At 35.5% G+C, this 19,215-nt stretch overlaps 1 protein-coding gene across 5 annotated transcripts in view; it reads left to right on the top strand.

Moving 5' to 3' along the window:
- BEND5 (BEN domain containing 5) overlaps window positions 1-19,215 on the top strand; it is an 840,737-nt gene that overhangs the window by 464,495 nt on the left and 357,027 nt on the right. For 3 of the 5 annotated variants that reach the window (XM_070939555.1, XM_070939556.1, XM_070939560.1), the window contains 4 exons: window positions 3,967-4,342; window positions 10,348-10,496; window positions 11,308-11,521; window positions 16,295-16,490. The exons of 1 other annotated variant lie outside the window; for it this stretch is intronic. In XM_070939555.1, the coding sequence (XP_070795656.1) occupies window positions 3,967-4,342; window positions 10,348-10,496; window positions 11,308-11,521; window positions 16,295-16,452 (897 nt within the window). In that variant the 3' untranslated portion in view covers window positions 16,453-16,490. Of the gene's footprint in view, window positions 1-2,193; window positions 2,293-3,966; window positions 4,343-10,347; window positions 10,497-11,307; window positions 11,522-16,294; window positions 16,491-19,215 lie in introns of those variants that run through there. One more of the 5 variants, XM_070939558.1, reaches the window with a different exon arrangement.

Genomic DNA, 19,215 nt, shown 5'->3' on the forward strand with positions numbered 1-19,215 from the left:
ACCATTGGAAAGAAGCTTAAGTTTTAAAATTGTGACTTATGACTTTCTGTAGGTTCACAAACATCAAAAGGATTTAAATATGGGAGAAGAATCAGCTGCTCTGTATCAAAATTTACACTTTAGCATAATGTTGAATAATGTTAAACTAAAAATTATTATATTTTACTGAAAGCTTAGCTTGATGTTCATGCTTTTAAAATTAAAGAACATCCTATAATTTAATGCTCCTCTGTCCTGGTCCTGTTAGAGCTCTCAGCAGCTTTTGATACCATCGACCATGGTATCATGCTGCACCGGTTGGAAGAGTTAGGGGTGGGAGGCACTGTGTTGCAGTGGTTCTCCTCCTTTCTCTCTGACCGATCGCAGTCTGTGTTGACGGGGGCAGAGGTCGACCCCGAGGCCCCTCATATATGGGGTGCCGCAAGAGTCGGTCCTCTCGCCCCTCCTGTTCAACATTTATGTGAAGCCGCTAGGTGAGATCATCCGTGGTTTCGGGGTGAAGTACCATCAATACGCTGACGACACCCAGCTGTACATCTCCACCCCAGATCACCCCAACGATGCTCTTGAAGTGATGTCCCGGTGCCTGGAGGCCGTGCGGACCTGGATGGGGAGGAATAGGCTCAGGCTCAACCCATCCAAGACCGAGTGGCTGTGGTTTCCGACATCCCGATATAGTCAGTTGGTGCCATCACTGACTATTGGGGGCGAATCATTGGCCCCCACGGAGAGGGCGCGCAACTTGGGCGTCCTCCTGGATTCACGGCTGTCTTTAGAAGAGCACTTGACGGCCGTGACTGGGAGGATTTTTCATGAGGTTCGCCTCATCCGCCAGTTGCGTCCCTTTCTGGATCGGGACTCCTTACGCACAGTCACTCATGCCCTTGTCACCTCCCGCCTGGACTATTGTAACGCTCTCTACATGGGGCTCCCCTTGAGGAGCACCCGGAGGCTCCAACTGACGCAGAGTGCGGCCGCGCGGGTGGTAATGGGAGCGACATGGCGTTCCCATGTAACACCCCTCCTGCGCGAGCTGCACTGGCTCCCGGTGGCGCTTCAAGGTGCGCTTCAAGGTTTTGGTTACCACTTTTAAAGCGCTCCATGGCTCAGGACCTGGGTACTTGCAGGACTGCCTACTACCACCAATAGCCTCTCACCGGCCGGTACGCTCCCATAGAGCGGGGCTTCTCCGGGTGCCGTCGGCCAAACAATGCCGACTGGCGGCCCCCAGGGGGAGAGCCTTCTCTGTGGGGGCACCTACTATCTGGAACGAGCTCCCCCCAGAGATACGGAGGATCCCGGATCTGCGCACCTTCCGCCGCGCCTTAAAAGACCTTTTTATTTCACCAGGCAGGCCTGGCCTAATTTTCTCCCTCTTTTATAAAAGATTTTTAATTTTTAATAATTTTTTAGTATTTTATATATTCAAATTTTAAAATAAGTTTTAAATTGATTGGGGTTTTAATTTGTCTGGGCCAAAACTATTCAATTTGATTTTAATTCCACTTTTAAATTTTGTATGTATGTATTTTATTGTTGGCTGTGCACCGCCCTGAGTCCTTCGGGAGTAGGGCGGTATAGAAATCAAATAAAATAATAAATAATAAATAATAAAATAATGATAAAAGCTAGACTGTTAAAACTGATTACACCAATTTCTGGAAAATTATCAACAACACAATATTTATGACTAACAGGAAAAAGGGAAGAATTGTCTTTTAGTGATTTATCAATGTACTGAATGGTTATATCAAGGCAAGAAGAAATTATTCCCAAAGAGAAGGATTGCTTTTAAGGAAGTCTGCATTATGATCTGTTAAAGAGTGTTGGCAGAGAATGTCATTACGTAATGGAAAACAATTTACTGCTTTTATTTCAGTCAGATTGTGATTGTTTTCAGAGTTAGGCTTTTTAATTGCTCAAAGAATGAGTGTCTACTTTGATACTCTTTAAAAGCAGATAATAATTGCATTTTTGAGCAGATACTTTGACATCAGTGGAATGTAATCTTTTAAAATTTTCTGGAATAATCAGTTTTGCTTGAAAGAATGGACAAAAATGTTAATCATGCGTTTTTTACATTTCACAGTGAATATGTTGACAAATTCTTTCCCTTTGTATATATTAGTTCTTTCACTTACTATTTAGCATCGTTTTATCATGGATATCTTTTCTTTTTAGAACAAAATATACTGTAAAACTAGACTGACTATTCCAGACAAAGTTTTGCATTGAATATTGCAAATTCCTTCAACTTGCCCATCTTCAACATATTCAGCGTGAATATTGCAGGTATATTAACATGCTTGGAACTCAGGCTTTTATTAGTATAGTATTGCATGAATTCCCCAATGCATCTCATAATTACGTGGTTTTTTTACTAAGTTTCTCCTAAGCAATTCTTAGGAAAAAAAGAAAAGAAAGAAAGCTTAGCAAAACTTAAGCATTATGGGTTCCTTATGTCAGATGTTCCCTCCACCTACTGTTCTAAAACAAACTCAGTTTGATAAGGTTAATACATTCAGTTCTCCAGACTGATGATATTTCTAGATATATGTGTAATATAAAGATATACAATACAATAAGACATTATTGAATAATGAAATGCCACTATATTGAGATAAGCTTTGTTCACTTATCCACATCTCAGTTTCCTTAAAACTAAAATAAATTTAACAGTGTAATGATATAACATGAGTTATCTTTGCTATTCTTTGCATATTCTAGCTTCATATATGCTGTTTCCTCTATAATTATGACCTTGAGGCAAATAACCCTGTTTTCAAATAAAGCATGTAGTCATTATTTTAAAACTTAAGTATTGTAAGTATATACACGTTGAATTTCTTACCAATTTTGTATAGTGTTTAGCTGGGGCAATCTATATTTACATGGAACCTCGTATTTTACTAGTATTGGTAGGCAAAGGGGAATAGCTAAATTTGATTTGGAAATATCTTTTAGAGGTTTGGCTGATTATTGCACAGTAATAGATACCATGTTTCTTCCGCTAATTCCTTGTATTGTGAAATTCTTAATTATTCTGAACCTTGATGCCCGCTTAAATAGGCAAATCAGTATAAAAATTATCTTTAACAAGCTATAAACATTGCTTTTAAATGCATTCTATCAGTGTCTTCTCCAGGATATTATTAACATAATTTTGGGATTATTTGTCATCTAAATCTAAAGTTTCCAGATGATGGGATGGTACAACACAGTATTTAATCATTAAAAAATATGTTCAGGTTAATGTTGAATGCACTCTATACAAATGGTACAAACTAAAAAAAAAAAGTCAAGAGTGCTCAGAGTTCATGTAAACAGGCTCTGCTTTTTTCTTTTAAATGCTCAAAGCTGCCTGTGTGCCATACTAGGTGCTGCACAGCCATGTATGTCCTTAAATTTTAATTGACTTTCTTGCTGTCAGTTCAGCACCATGTCCGACTGGGTTGGGAATTCACCTTAACTGCACCGACTCCTTAGAGGGACTGAGAGAGTAGTTCACTTATTGCGATGACCGATAGTTTGTATAAGCATTTTGGCCTTCTCAGATATAACCTGTGGTTACAGTAATGAATACTTCTAAGTCTCTCTTGAAATTTAGTGTGATGTCTGAATTGTTCCTATCTTCTCAAACTCCCCCCCCCCCAAAAAAAAGTTGGCTTTGGATAATACAAATTTTTTAAAAATAATACTTGGGAATGGTAAATGTATCAGTGCATTCCCACTGTTGCTGATTTCCTCTCAGATTCATTTAACTCTGTGTCATACATTTTTTTAAAAAAGACTTAGATGTTTATTTATTATGTAACCTTTTCTGGTTATTAAACTGTGTTGGTCCAATGTTCATTAAATGTTCTTTCCTTGATGATTGTAGTGTGCTCCTAATTTCATTAACTGTTGAACCCTATAGATTGCTGTATGACACAGTATATTAATAATGTGTTTTGTTGTAACATACAGAGACAAGATGGAAAGAAACAGAATGAAGGTACGCATAAAAGCATTGAAGCAGTTGTTGCGCGCCTTGAAAAACAAAATGGAATGAGTCTCAGTAGTAATTCCAGTCCTGAGGCAACATTTATAGAGACTTCAGACAGAATGAACAATATGGACGATGCTGTAGTTCCTCGAGTTCTTTATGAAGAGTTGCTGAGAAGCTATCAGCAACAGCAGGAAGAAATGAGGCACATTCAACAGGAACTTGAGAGAACAAGAAGGCAGCTTGTTCAACAAGCAAAAAAGTTAAAGGAGTATGGGACATTAGTGTCAGAAATGAAGGAGCTAAGAGATTTGAACAGACGGTTACAGGATGTCCTGCTTCTCAGATTAGGCAGTGGTAAGTACTTACATATGTGGGACATGTTCAAGAATTGTTTTAACTCAGGTTCATTTAAATATTCACAAAGAAATCAAGCTATTGAATCCAGTAGGTATTTTAATGACTGCAGCAAGTTCCTACTTACAGAGTTGCGGTTGGAAAAACGCCCCTTTTTCATTATATGCCCTTAAAAGCTGCTCTAAGGATTGTAAAAAGGAATGTATTTTATGAAATTAACTTTGAGAAGCATAGTTTGATTGTTTTTACAAATTCAATCATTCTTTACAATATAGTTACGGTTATGAATCTTCATATTTCATAATCAATAGAAGAGTTATTTATTTTCAATGTAGCCACCCAGAGTTACCCTGTGGTAAGATGGCCAATAAATTTGATAAATAAATAAATAAATAAATAAATAAATAAATAAATAAATAAATAAATAAATAAATAAATATATTTAGAATTAATGGTAGAGTATAATATGTTACTAATATGAATGACTAACAAGGAAGAAAGTCATTTGTATTTTTTTTTTAAAATGTGGATTTAGTGTTTTACATTATTATTTGAATAATGAAACAGTTTTGAGTTTTCTGTGTTGTACTTGTGCTTTTAAGCTCAACAAGTGCTTTTGAATAGAAATCGAAAATAGGAAAGCAAAGTTCCATCACAATATCCTGATGGCAAATTTAATTGGCTGTTTGGTACAGTGGGGGTAGTCACTGTTCATGAAGACTATTTCCTTTTACTTATCCTTACCTTACTCCCTTTTCTACTTTTCTGACTTAGAAAAACTCAGTTCTTAAAGATAGAGATGAAAAAAGGGAAGAGGAAGCAAATTTTTATTTACTCCTTCTTTACTTTATCTAGACTGCAAAGTGCTATGGAAGTAGAAATGGAAGAAAAGAATGTTTTTCTTTTTGTGCCTCTTTGCTACTGACATATTTGTCTTCCTGAATGATAAACCTTTCACAAGCAAGAGGTGAAATAAAAAAGAAAGAGGAGGGATCCTTGATCCAACCAGACGGGAGTACACAGCACACAATAATTAACTTTCTTTTGCTGCTAGATATGAGACTCTTCCTAGTATTTTTCACACAAGTGCAAGATCCACTTTTTATTTTTGGCTCAGCCAAGTGTTGTGTCAGGGATTGACTTGTCACCTAAGCCTGACATCCTGGCCTGAGTCAGATGCTCAGCTGCCTTTCATGCCTAAAATGGAAATAGAACTCACAGCCTCTTGGTTTTTAGCCTGGTTCTTTAACTATTGGCCAAACACTGATTTTTTTTTAATGGTATCAAATCAAATACTTGCTAAATTTTAGATATGTTGTACAGTAAATGTAAATTTCAAACTGAACCATAAGAGTTGCTCTTAGCAAAAGGAACTTTGAGCAGATTAAACTAACAATAGTTAAATTGTTTTGTTGCTAAATGCTTTTATTCTGGTTTATTGTAGTATTGAATACTCAATAGATTTGTGTTTTTACCATTCCCCCCATTATGATACCCATATATACATATGGATAAGCTCATCTCTGGATAAGTAGATTCTCAAACTTTTAATCAAAATACCCTTAAAAATACACCATCCATAGATAAGCCAATTGTAAACATTAAAACATGAAAATGTTGATGGTTGGCAATGGATGGTTTTTACACAAGTATATATGTTATGCACAGATTACTACTGCTTGTGGATATGAGATAGGAAGCTTAAGACATATGTTTACATAGGCAATGCAGTCTTCTTTAGTCAGTCCTTTTGATCCTATGTAGGTAGAATGAGTTAGTGCTTCTATAGTCAAACTCAAGAGAAGCCCTGAATGGCATAATTGTGCCATTGCTGGAAAGGCAAGGGTAGAGGAAGAAAGTTATACTAAATTGATACTGAATTGTTAAGAATTTTCAAGTTGTTTCCACGTTTCTGGTTAATTGGACTGAGCATGAAAACTAAAATAGGACAGTGTTCATACTTTTTTGTTATATTTATTCGTTTAAGAAATTTATGACCATCAACTGTGTAATGTTGCTAGCTGCAGCAGCGTAAAGCACAACAAGTACAAAAGTTGTATTAAAATGAGGTAGAAAGACTGCACCATACTCTTATAATGTTCTCTAACTAATTCCATTGTGCCAGGTAGTATTACAAGAATATAATACAGTAGTGAGTAGATTGTCACAAGAACATGTCTCTTCTGTTCTGTCCCAATTCGAAAGAGACTATTGCAAAATAGGAATATCATCTTGCTACTGCTCCCTCTTGTGGTTTCATATAATACTTTTTAAATTATGGATATTTCCCATATGTACATATGCATGTATGTATACTATATGTATGGATGCACCAAAATCCACACTACCACTATGTAATCTCAAGACAAGATGGCAAAGCAAGTCTTAAGGCCCTTCTTAAAGGCCAGAAGAGTAGGTAACAATCTTAAATTCCAGGGAAATGATGTGCCAGAGAGCTAAAGAAGCTTCCTGGATGAGAAGCGAAATGTCTTCAAAGAAAAACGAAGTACAGTTACTTCTTGAAAAAGCACCTTTGGGTGAGCGCCACAGCAGAAACAGCTCTCTTTCTAGATCCCGTTGGTTGACATTCCTTAGTAAACAAGATCCATAACATGCCGCTATTTTTCCAAAATAACGTCTTGGATTTTTATTATTCACTCTTCTGATATTTAATATCTTAAATTATCTCTTACCTTTTCCATTTATTTGGAATATAAATAGTCAGTTTTACTTGCTACAGTCCTTGTCTTTTAAGGACTGGTTTAATAGTTTTCTAGTTATTTGAACATACAGTCAGTATCCTACTTATTTTTTTTGGGGGGGTGGGGGGAGTAATTATGCCCATTAGAAAATTCCATCTTTTGGTTTGCTTTTTTTAATCTTTTAAAAATGTTACATGGATTAATCATACACGGGATTCAAAATCATATAATCAATAGATACAATAATACAGGGAACTTTAATTGAGAAATACCATGAATAAAATTCTCAGACCTGATTAACCAAAGAGAAATGGTACTCTTGTGCATATTACAATACTTTTGTTCTATTTTTGGAGCCATGATGCAAATTCCAGTCAATTAAAGAGTCAAAAGTGAGAGTTGCTTGCTCTCTAACAGCTGCTGATTCCAGTGTATGTAGGCTACATTTTCTTCACAGAATTTATTAGCTAATATATTCTGAGTTTTCAGGGAGAGTTGAAGGAGACTATGCATGGGATAAATTTGTATATACTAAGTATGTTCATATGCTTTTCCTCTGAATTGTGCCTAAAGGTAAATATCCCTAAATTACATTGAAATCAATAGAATGTAATGCCTACTGAAATTCACCATCTTGATTCACTAAATTTTAGCTTACTGTTACTCAACTATGATTTAAATATAGCATTTAAAAGTTACCTTGCTGCATATCTTAAAATTCCCAGTCTGAGCATTTTGAAATGGCAAGGGCTTTTCTTAAGGAAGGCAAAAGAAGAATTACTATCTTTGCTTCCTGATAAGGTCTCTATCACCTAAAATACTAAGGCAGTATGACTTGCACTATCAGCTCTAGGATCATAGGCAGACAAAATGCCTCCCATTGTGGCTTCCTTTTCTTTAAGAAAGGAAAAAAGTTTCTTCACGGTTCACAGCTACCGTGAATTACCACAAGGAGATCTCCTCAGTACAGGGTATAATCCACGGATAACGGTTAGGGAATTCTGAGAAGCCAACACATCTTCAAGTTGCCAAGGTTGAGAAACAGTGAATTAGAAAAAGTAACATCAATCAGTCTGCTTCAGAATCAAATACTAGAAAAGGTGAAAGGGAAAAAAGTGTGGGTGGGTCGGTGGGTCTTTCTATAGGTATTTCATCAGTTACTATGGGGCAAAGGATGCTGGACTAGATTGGCATTTCATCTGACTAAATCAACAGGTTTCTTTTGACATGAAAGAAATCTGGAGATGCTGAACTATAAGGGAAAATTTATATTTCTTGTCTAATTCCTACGCCAGGAGCCTCACTACTGAAAATAATAAAACTTTTCACCGAAACAAAGGTTTTCCTTCATCTGCATTTGCTGTGCTAAGAAAACACATTTTGTGTTGAGTTTCAGAAAACTTCCGTAACTGCACATTTTCTGTTTTGCTTATCAAAGTGCAAAAACTACAAAGTGAGAAACTTTTAAAAAGTAAGCATGATGCATGGCAAATTAGGCAAGCAACCCTAATTAGCAAAAAGACAGTAAAAGGAATTGCATGTCTAATTTGAACATGCTGTGCTGTAAATGCAACTCTTAGTAGTTTCTGAAATTACTGTGAAGTTCAGCTGCCTAGAAAAGGCTTTGATTATTGAAATGTGAAATATTTTGAGCTTTGGAATAAAATGTATTACAAGATATTTGGCCACATGCTTCTATCTGCTAGGACCTCATGTTTTTGCTGTGGTTCTCTGAATTACTGTAGTAGCATTTATTAACTATGGTGTTTAAAAAAGATTTGTAATTCCATATGTATAAATAACTAACATCAGCAAGCAGTGGAAAATTTCATTAAAGATGCATTTATGTTTAAACTTTTAATTTTCCACTTACATCAATTTTATTTGACATTTTGGCTTATATAAGTAGTTAAAGGTGAAATATTCATGCTTTAATAAATCCTATCTGTCTTTAGGATGGATAATCTTTTTTAAGGTTTTGCAACTTATGAAATTGACTACTATCTCAACCTAGCAAAAACAGAGTGAACCCTGTGAACAAATGTGAATAGGAAGCAAGTTACTTTTGAATTGGCCTATGCCAGTCAAATCATCAGTTTAGAGAAAAGATTTGAATCCAAGCAAAAAAGCCCATAAAAATTTCTAAATAAATTGAAGATCTCCACAACTGAGTGAACAATTCAAAAAGTTGATTCAGTTTGAAAATTCAGTTGCCAATGTGTTCAATCTTCAGTTTGAATATTTGTATGCCTCTACTTATTAACCAAGTCCAAACCCTTTTTGGTCACATGAAAATAATTGAGATTGTCTTTGGATGTTGGCAGTTCTTTCCAACTGTTGATTCTGTCCTTTTCATTTTAAAACACTTAACTAAAAATTTGGTCACAAATGTAACATCTGTGTAATAATATGTAACATGTCATAATACACCTATCACTTCTTTCAGTGATCATGAAAAAATACATCTAAAACAGCTACAATTGTGTATTTCAGTTTGGGTTTAAGAACAAGTGCTGAATTACTTTGAATCTCACATTCCACTTGTTTATGTTCCTTTTTTGAAAATTTTATTAAAATATGATATTTTGAGGGGTAAAAAGGGGGGTAATACCAAAGACTTTTCTTTTAGACCTAATGGACAAAGAACTTGGAAATTTTTTGGGAAACTTTGATGTTAGATACGTTGACGGCAGCAAGATTACTCTATGCACAAAAATGGAAGGACATTGTGATTTTCACAATGGATGAATGGCTACAAAAGTTGATGGAGTTAGCAGAGATGGCAAAATTGACTGCTTTGATTAAAGAAAAGAACACAATTAATTTTGTTTCTACTTGGAAACTGCTTTTGGACTTTGTGCTTGAGGTGGAAAAAATGAAACTTTGATTTTGCTGATTAGATAGGTTTGTTGTTATAGAAACGGCTAATATATTATGTAAAAGTAAAAAAATAAAATTTTATGTGATTACCTTATTCTACTGCACCAAAATGAGTCAGAAGTCAATGCTCTTTTTTCTTTTTCCCCTCCACCTACATATTTTCTGTCCCCCTTTCTTGCCTTATTTTACCATTAGTTTCACTTTTCTTTGTATTTCTGTATTTTATATTTTGATAAATTAATAACATTTTGAAACTGGAGAAAAAAAGGGTAATATTTTATTGTCCTAATGACTTTGGATTTTAGGTTAGATTAGCATTAATCTGTATGAAGTTCTGCATGTGAAATAGACTACATAATTACATAATGCATTCTTTTTTAAATTAAAGCCCGATGATTTGTTCCTCTTTTTAAAATGATATAGGTCCTGCCCTAGAACTTGAAAAGGTTACACCTGAATCAATTGAACCTGAGCCCGATGTACAGACAGCTTTCAGTGAGGAAGCAAACACGTCAACGTACTACCCAGCTGCTATTCCTGTAATGGACAAATATATTCTAGAGAATGGAAAGGTATTAATATTATACCCATTGCAAATATTTATATTTTCCCTTTAACAATAACTGAGTGAGAAATACTCACCAGCAAAATGAATATGTTAATATATAAATATATACTATTTAAAAAGAGAGAAAGGCATTTCTAAGATTCCTTTAAGCAGAAATAAAAATTCAGCTGAGCAGTTGTTTGAGGCTATTGTGATTAGTCATCTTTCCTCCGTCTTCAGGAATCTTTTGCACTTGGGCGTTTGATGGTAACGGCCTTGATGGTGATGGATAAGGAAAGGGCAGAAATTTTCAACTGAGAATGTTTCATTGGTGTTGGTTGCCTGCCTGCCTTTCTATATTCATCAAGAAAATTAAAATGAATCTCATAACAGGGATATATACTCCAAAGCAGTGTACTTTTATCAGTTCATGACAGAAATGTCAAGTGAATACTTTAGGGACTTTTCTTGAGGTTTTTGCATTTGTTTACCAAAAAACACAAGGTTATGCTTTTGATTATATGCTATGGTTGTGAAAAAACTTCCACATTCTTCTCTAAGCAGGATATAAAGGGAAGAAACATTTATCTTCATCCCAGGAGAACCTTTATGGTGATAAAAACCATTTACAACCAGCCCTCTTTATGGGTTTTCATGTCATTTCATGATTTTGCACATAGTTTAGACAATCAAATTATTTTTAATATTTCATACTTTTCCCAGTGATTGGGTACTATAGATAAATGTGTTTTATGTTAAACATTGTTCCTGCCACTTATGAAGGATGAAACAAACTTTCCAGGTAACCATCATCTGTTATTTCACTTTCTACTCAGGTTCATCTTGGAAGTGGCATCTGGGTAGATGAGGAGAAATGGCACCAGCTGCAAGTAACGCAAGGAGATTCGAAGTATACAAAAAATTTAGCAGTTATGATTTGGGGAACCGATGTTCTTAAAAATAGAAGTGTTACAGGTGTAGCCACTAAGAAAAAGAAAGATGCTGTTCCTAAGCCGCCTCTGTCACCTCACAAGTTAAGCATTGTCAGAGGTAGGTTATTTTGATTATGTGAGTGTTCTTCAAACTACATGAAGCAACGACTAAAAGAATCTTGTTTTCTAATACAGCTGCTGAAGTGACTAGCAGCTTACACAATCCTATGTATATATCTTAGGAAGGGAGCTACAAGTAGTCCTTGAGTTACGATTTCAATTGGGACCAGAATTTCCATTGCTAAGTGATGCAGTAGTAAAGCACATCATGTGAACACAGGGCTTAGCAATGGCAATCCTGGCAGTCCCAGTTTATTGTTTATTATTGTTTATTGGTTCGATTTATATGCCGCCCTTCTCCGGAGACTCAGGGCGGCTTACAATGCGTTAAGCAATAGCCTTCATACTTTTGTATATACCTGCTTAATAGGGCTTTTGGCCCCCCCTAAGTGGTGTTCTTTTTTATACAAAGTCAGCTTATTGCCCCCACAATCTGGGTCCTCATTTTACCTACCTCGAAAGGATGAAAGGCTGAGTCAACCTTGAGCCTGGTAAGATTTGAACATGCAGTAATTGCAGGCAGCTGGTGTTACTTAACAGCACTTTAGTCTGCTGCGCCACCAAGGCACCAGTTGCGTTTGATAACCAAATCCAACCCTTCATTAGGCAAGAAACCTCCCGATTTAAGCCATTTCTGGCTTGGTCCCTCCCAGTTCCAAACCTAGAAGCCACTCCTCCACAGTGATCAAGATATACCTCAACTCCCATCAGTGTGTGAGTCATCAATCATTTGTTATAGAAATGCCAACAGTGGCCTGTTGACTACATCCTAATGTTCTTCCACCAAAATCATGTATGTGTTCCTTATGACCTCCACCTCTAGTGCCATTGACATTTTGTTCAGCTGCTAGATACCTTTGACCTTAGGGTATTGCTAAGAAATTCCTGGAAGCTTAGCATTTCAGATAAATCAACCATCAATTATCAATAGAGATAAACCACATTTACACACTATTAAAGAGACAATTAAAAAAACAAAGAAGGAAACAAAAAGACCAAAACACATCCTCCCCAGCAGTCTACACCCAGATAAGCAGAAATTAATACCAGGTAATCAAGCATAAAACAGTACCATAATCAAGCAGCTACCATGGAGAAAACCCATGGTAAAACATAATCTCCCCATACACACACTGGCAGGTAAGCTGCTGTATATAAACGGAGCAAACCCTATACTCATTAGCACTGATGTTATCTAGTCAGATAACGAAACATCTATAAGCAAAGGGTGCCGTTGGCCAAACAGTGTCGACTGCCGGCCCCCAGGGGGAGAGCCTTCTCTGTGGGGGCACCTACCATCTGGAATGAGCTCCCCCCAGAGATACGGAGGATCCCGGACCTGCACACGTTTCGTCATGCTCTCAAAACTTTATTTCAGCAGGCTGGCCTGGCCTAACTCTCCTCTTTTAAATTTTTAATTTGTTTGATTTTATAAATTGGGTGTTTTAATCTGTATTTCGGCCAAAATATTTAATAATTTTAAGGGGCTTTTAATATTTGTATTATCTGTATTTTATCTTGGCTGTTCACCGCCCTGAGTCCTTCGGGAGTAGGGCGGTATAGAAATTTGATTAATAAATAAATAAAATAAATAAACAACCAAGCTCAGAGAACACCAAGGACTCCACATTCTTATTTCCACACATGTTGAAGTGGAAGATAACAAAGGAATGTGGGTGAGGGTTGTTGGGTCACAAGGATGGGGAAAATTAAAAGAGACAGGAATGAATATTTTAATTATATAGCAATTTGGAGAAAATAGGATTGCATACAAAACAAAGCAGGAATGGGGCTGTGCCATCCCTTCTCCCAAAATGTAATAAAAACAAACAGCCTATCAGAAAAGACACATTGAACCAAAATGGAATAACAATATAATGTCTTTTCCAAAACAAGTCTGATAGGCAGGCTGTATTGAGGTGATGAAGCTCAGTGGCCAACTATACAGCTTATCACCACTCACTTTTCCCCAGCCCCTGTATTATTAAATATAGGGTTGTTGTGGTATATTGTCTATAAACATCCTAGAAGCAGCAGAAAAAGTAATTGAATCTTCAAAGTGCTTTGAAATACTGGAGCCATGCAGTTCACCGCTTGGAATCTGTCTTTCGAGATTCTCAGTCATCCAGGTCATGATAGTCCCAAAGGTGCTTTTTCAAGAGGCAACTGGACTTTCTTGCTTTTCCTTGAAGATGTTTTGCTTCTTGAATGAGTTGACTTGGATAGGTCCAGTTGCCTCTTGAAAAAGCACCTTTGGGACAACCTGCTTGGAATCATATCTGCTTTGAAAGGATGAGTCAGTCAAGGGTTGATTGAATCCTCCAGAGTTTCACATATAGCCCTATTAAATGAGCAAACAGGTAGGCAAGAGAGCATAGAACTTTTCTAACCTTATTCTCCTCAGGATAATAATATTCTTGTTTGACCATACTGTCCCCAAAAAAGTTTGCCACGATGGGCAGACAGCAGTATCTGCAGTTTTGAGCAAGCGGATTTTTAAAGAAGCCAAGTTTTATGGAGTGGCATTGTGATGCAGGTCTTGACCCTTTCTTAAATACATAAAGGTCAGGGTTTGCACTGCAACTTCTCTTCTAACTTCTTGCCCTTTTTTGATACCTGCTGCTATCTATAGATACCTCTGGGTATAGAACAGACAAGTAGTTGTCAGGTTTTACTCTTATCAGCACCTTATCACAAAGCCTTCCAAGTTGCCTGTTTTTGGCAAATACTGAAGTCTAGCCTTAGTAGTGAATTTTTATCACCACCCACAAAGCTAATATATATTGCACATAGTACAAAGATTCCAGGATAAACCCACACAGTCGTCTCATATTTTGTTATGAAGGGGATTTCAGATACAAAAAAACTGTATCAAAAGCAAAACATGTACACTTCTACTGTGGAGAATAAGCAGGAGAACTGCCACCCTATCTTTCTATTGTGTTTAAAAATAGAATAAAAGCAGTCCTGAAGCTGCAACATAGACATCGTTTATGTGTTGCAATTCTGGTGCAATTTGATTTTTGATTACATGTGAAATGCTTACTTACAAAGCTTTGGACAAAATCCCATACATGCGGTATATTGAAATATAGTTAGTATATGGTGGAATTTCATAGTGGAAATAAAATGCTTTAATTTACTATGTATAGATTTCAATTATAATGATTTCAGTCGCTCCCTGGTTCAGTACTGAAGAGGAATGGGTGTTCTTTGCCTTAATCAAATTCCTCTTTCCGTGTTTTAATTTAAATCACTGTTTTAGTCATCTCTTTTGTTATGTTTCAAATCTCATTATAAAAAATACTAACACATTTTCGAACTGCTCATAAAATTTGTAGCTGAGATAGTTTTTATTCTTTTGATTCTAGAATAGCTTCCATAAAATACATCTTAAAAAGATGGTGTTAGGTCTTAATGGGTCTAATATGTCTTTTTTTTTAGTAGTCCCTATTGTGTAGTTTATTCTGAGAAAGTTATTAAAAAGTGTTGGTATGCAACCACTGCAGATCTTGTGACTGAAAAATAGCCTTTTATAAAACTTCTGAAAGGTGTGAGAGAAGATGCAAAGGATGTAGAATAGTTAATTGTTACAACTTTAATGTGCATTAACAGTGCCATAAAACTCGTTAATTAAGTGACTCTCTGTTTCGTTTACCATATGAAGCAATAAATAGTTGCTGAGTAAAAATACTAAAAACAGCAGAAATTGTTTAATCACTTTGGAAACCATTTAGTACTGGTAGTAATTGCACTTTTCACTATAGTTTATACAGTATAACAAAGGCAGTATAGTATATATTTAAGCAGACTACTGTAGCTTGTATGTTGAGTGCTGAGGAGTTTAACAATGATGAGACATAGTTTTGTAAATCATGTCTCAGAAATCAGACTATTTACTGTCAATTTGATGACTATTTAATGTCAGTTAATCAAACTGTTTTAGTTTCTGAGGTTACCTAGTCTTCCCCTTTATAACAGTCACAACAATAAACAACCATTTAATTTGGAAGAAGGAACAAACTACTGTATTTCCTAACACACACTTTTTCACATGGATGCTATTGCCTAATATTATTTTTGTCACAGCATTTCCATATTATGAAAGAATTTTTAGACTTGTTATCTGTTAAACATACTGCTATAGATCTTATTTTTGTTCTGGAATTCCACTTTATCTACCACAATATTATTATTTATATTTTAAAAGTACATTTTATAAAGTGGTGAGAGAACTAGAAACCTACAAACAGTATGTTTCATGGATGGCAACATTGAGGTAGGAACTCCATAGAATTCTCTCTCATTTATTCATGTTATCATGACTCTGATTGAGTGGAAATGTCTGCCTGGATAAGCATAAATAAAGATGTGTTTTTAAAAAGCCAGAGAATGCCTTTTTAGGGTTTTTCAATGCTCTTACAAAAGTATATTTACTCAAAATTAAGTTGCAGACTTGTTTTTTTCCTGGACTGAGGGACATGGCCCTTTCAGAGTCAATGGCTTATGATTAAAATGTCTATCAAAGACATCTTAAATACATTAGTGTGAATGTAGCTTATCAGTCCTAGGTGAACTTACAAAGCATTTGCTGTCGGAGAGGAGTTTTCAGACCGATGCTATATGTGGGTTCTTGTTCACTTTTTAATTCTTTCAGCGAGTTGCTGCATTCATCCTATGCGTGACATATGCCTTGCTTAAGGGTTTTTGCTTTTAAATGTGTTGAAGTTTTATTCTAGATGTCATATTTTCTTTTTCTTTTTTTTTTTAGAATGTTTGTATGACAGAATAGCACAAGAAACTCTGGATGAAACAGAAATTGCACAGAGACTCTCCAAAGTCAACAAGTATATTTGTGAAAAAATTATGGATATCAATAAATCATGTAAAAATGAAGAAAGGAGAGAAGCAAAATATAATTTGCAATAAATTTTGAATTTTTAATAAAGTGTTAGTGTTTTACTCTGGTGGTGGTTGTCTTGATTTTGTGTATTCATGCTGATGGGGGAAATTGACTTTAAGTGTGAATTGTATTATAAAATACTGGAATATTTTTAAACAATACCACGAAACTACTCATCTGCTTAAACTTGCAATGCACATTTAATTGTAACTTAACATTACATTTTCTAGTCCACAGCAGCTCATTTTATGAAGTCTCAGTTCTGTTGCTTTTCTTACAAAAGTATGAGGGTTCTTTTGTAGAATAGAGTAAAGCTCAAAGTTCATATTTTGCAAACAGGAAACAAAAAGAGTAGGAAATTCTTTTGAACATGAGACTTCTTACCTTTTAATATTTAAAGAACCTCGTATTTCTTACATTTTCCTGGGAAAATTTTATTTGGTTTAGTGTAGCTTCTGTTAAAATCAGTGTGAATGTTCAGGTCACCTGTGATCCAGATTATGCCCAGTGTCACTATTGTGAGTTCAGAAACAGACAATTTTAGTTACAGAATATACTGTGAGTTGTGGTTCTGCATAGATGCATGTTAAGTTAACCCTGGAGACCATATACTCTCTTGATACTTCTGTTTCTTTGGAGAAGGCATAATGTAGCATAACAGGAAAATGGAATAACTTAATTTCCCATGAAATAGTCATGCAGTTTTAAAGTGTATACAAAGGTTCTGTCTGTTGAAATAGAGTTGTTGCCATTTTCTTTTAGAATTTGGTATGAATGTATGATTCTGTGAAGTTAAACCATAATAATTCTATATCTCATCTTTAAAAGAAAACAGGAGTAAGGGGAAAATAAACCCCAATGTATGAACTTTTTTTTTGCATTGTTCCTTTTAATCACAGTTCTTATATGATTGTAAATATTATTGAAGGTAGCACCACCTGTGAACTTAGAGCAAGAAATTTGAATCTGGTATTTTTAGGTGCTAAATATTAAACTCGCTAGTTCTTTCATTGTTTTTTTCCCTTTAATTATGAGTTTTCTATGACTGTACTAATTTTAAGCTTAAAAATGACATTATTATTTCATCCCCATGTTACTAAAAGCATGCATATTTATGTCAGTTCTTAGGCATAATTACAATTATATTTATTTATATCCCACCTTTATTTTTACAAATAACTCAAGCCGGCGAACATATCTAACAAACCTTCCTCCTATTTTCCCACAACAACCCTGTGAGGTGCTTTGGACTGAGAAGGAGTGATTAGCCCAAGGTCACTCAGCTGGCTTCCATGGGTGAGGCAGGACTTGAACTCACGGTCTCCTACTTTCTAGCCTAGAGCCAAACTGGCTCTCTGTAGAATAACAATTAGACAGTCCTGGCAAATGAAAAATTTGAAAGATTGGAAAAACCTGTTTTTGTGTGAATCAAACAGTTCATAAGCACTGGTAACTGAATTAACGTGACTAAATTATCTTAATATTTATGAAAATAAGAAACAAGATTGAAGCTGATGGTGATTTTTTAAAGAAAATGTGTTGAAACAAAGTAGCAGTTAAGAATGTTGTGCTTGCATTAGGATGTTTGAAATTGAAATACCTGCAGAATTGGGAGGAAGGCCTAAACCAGGCATGTACATCCCACGGGCCACAGGCCACATGCAGCCCTGGACAGCTAGTATTGCAGCTCTGCAAGATTGTAAACTTTTAACATGTATTCTCCTACATTAACTATATTATATATTTTATGTGTGGTCCAGGCAAGCCAAAAATTTGAATACATTTGCTCTTTACAAATCTCATGATCCTACAGTTGAGGAATGGAAAGGCTGACTGCTAAGGTATAAAAGGGTTTCCTTGATTTTAATTGTGTGTTATTCAAACAGCCATTAGGGGTCATCTGTTAAACCATGATTAGACAAGTGTTAGGCTTGGGTGTAAAAGTAACCCGTTTTAAATGTCTCTGGAGATTCTATGGAGTCATCCACATGGTTGTCCCGAAGGGGCTTTTCCAAATCAAGAAAGTCCAGTATCCTTTTGGAAAAGCATCTTTGGGGTAACCCATTTTACTTTCGTCACAAGGAAGAAGTTTCCTGTAAATGCCTTTTCTCATCCATCAAAATAAAATAAATATTCTGTATTTTTTTTTAATTAACAGATGAAGGGTAAGATTTGATAAAAATTATATCAGCACTAGTCTAAGATGTGAAGGAAAAGGACTTTCTGATATATTCTGGGTGGTTATTATCTTTGGAGAAAAGACATTTTGTTGGAGAAATATTCTAATTCTTCATAGTTAACCTTTGGTGTAATTTGTAATATTCATTGCCTAACCTCCATTGCTATGGAGATTGGGGGAAAGGGATATAAGCAGTACAAGAAAGGTTTTCGTTAATTACCAGTTGAATGAGCATCTCTGCAGAAAAGGACAGGTTTTGTTATTTTTTTAAAAAAAAATCTCAGTCGTGTTTATTTAATTTTTTTTTTTTGCATAGAAAATTTGTTTTAAGTTTTTAATAAATAAAGGAAATTCCACTTGTAGGATACTAGAGTGCAGTTGGATAGCTAGCATTTGGATTGTCCTCCAAGTGGAACAGTCTCTGGATGTCAGAATATAATTTTAGAATGAATCCAAATTAAATTTAGCAAAAATGATGCTACTTTGGATCTGACTGACATACTTAGTTTTTAAAAAATGTTCAACCTGATTCAACTCTGAGGTGGGAATTAAGATGATGCAGCCATTTGCAGTAACTACCCCTATTGCCTTACCATGCTATGTGAATCCA

This window comes from Pituophis catenifer, unplaced genomic scaffold (assembly GCF_029215685.1).
Source record: "Pituophis catenifer annectens isolate HBS135680 unplaced genomic scaffold, rPitCat1.0.hap2 SCAF_3, whole genome shotgun sequence".
NCBI lineage: Eukaryota > Metazoa > Chordata > Lepidosauria > Squamata > Colubridae > Pituophis > Pituophis catenifer.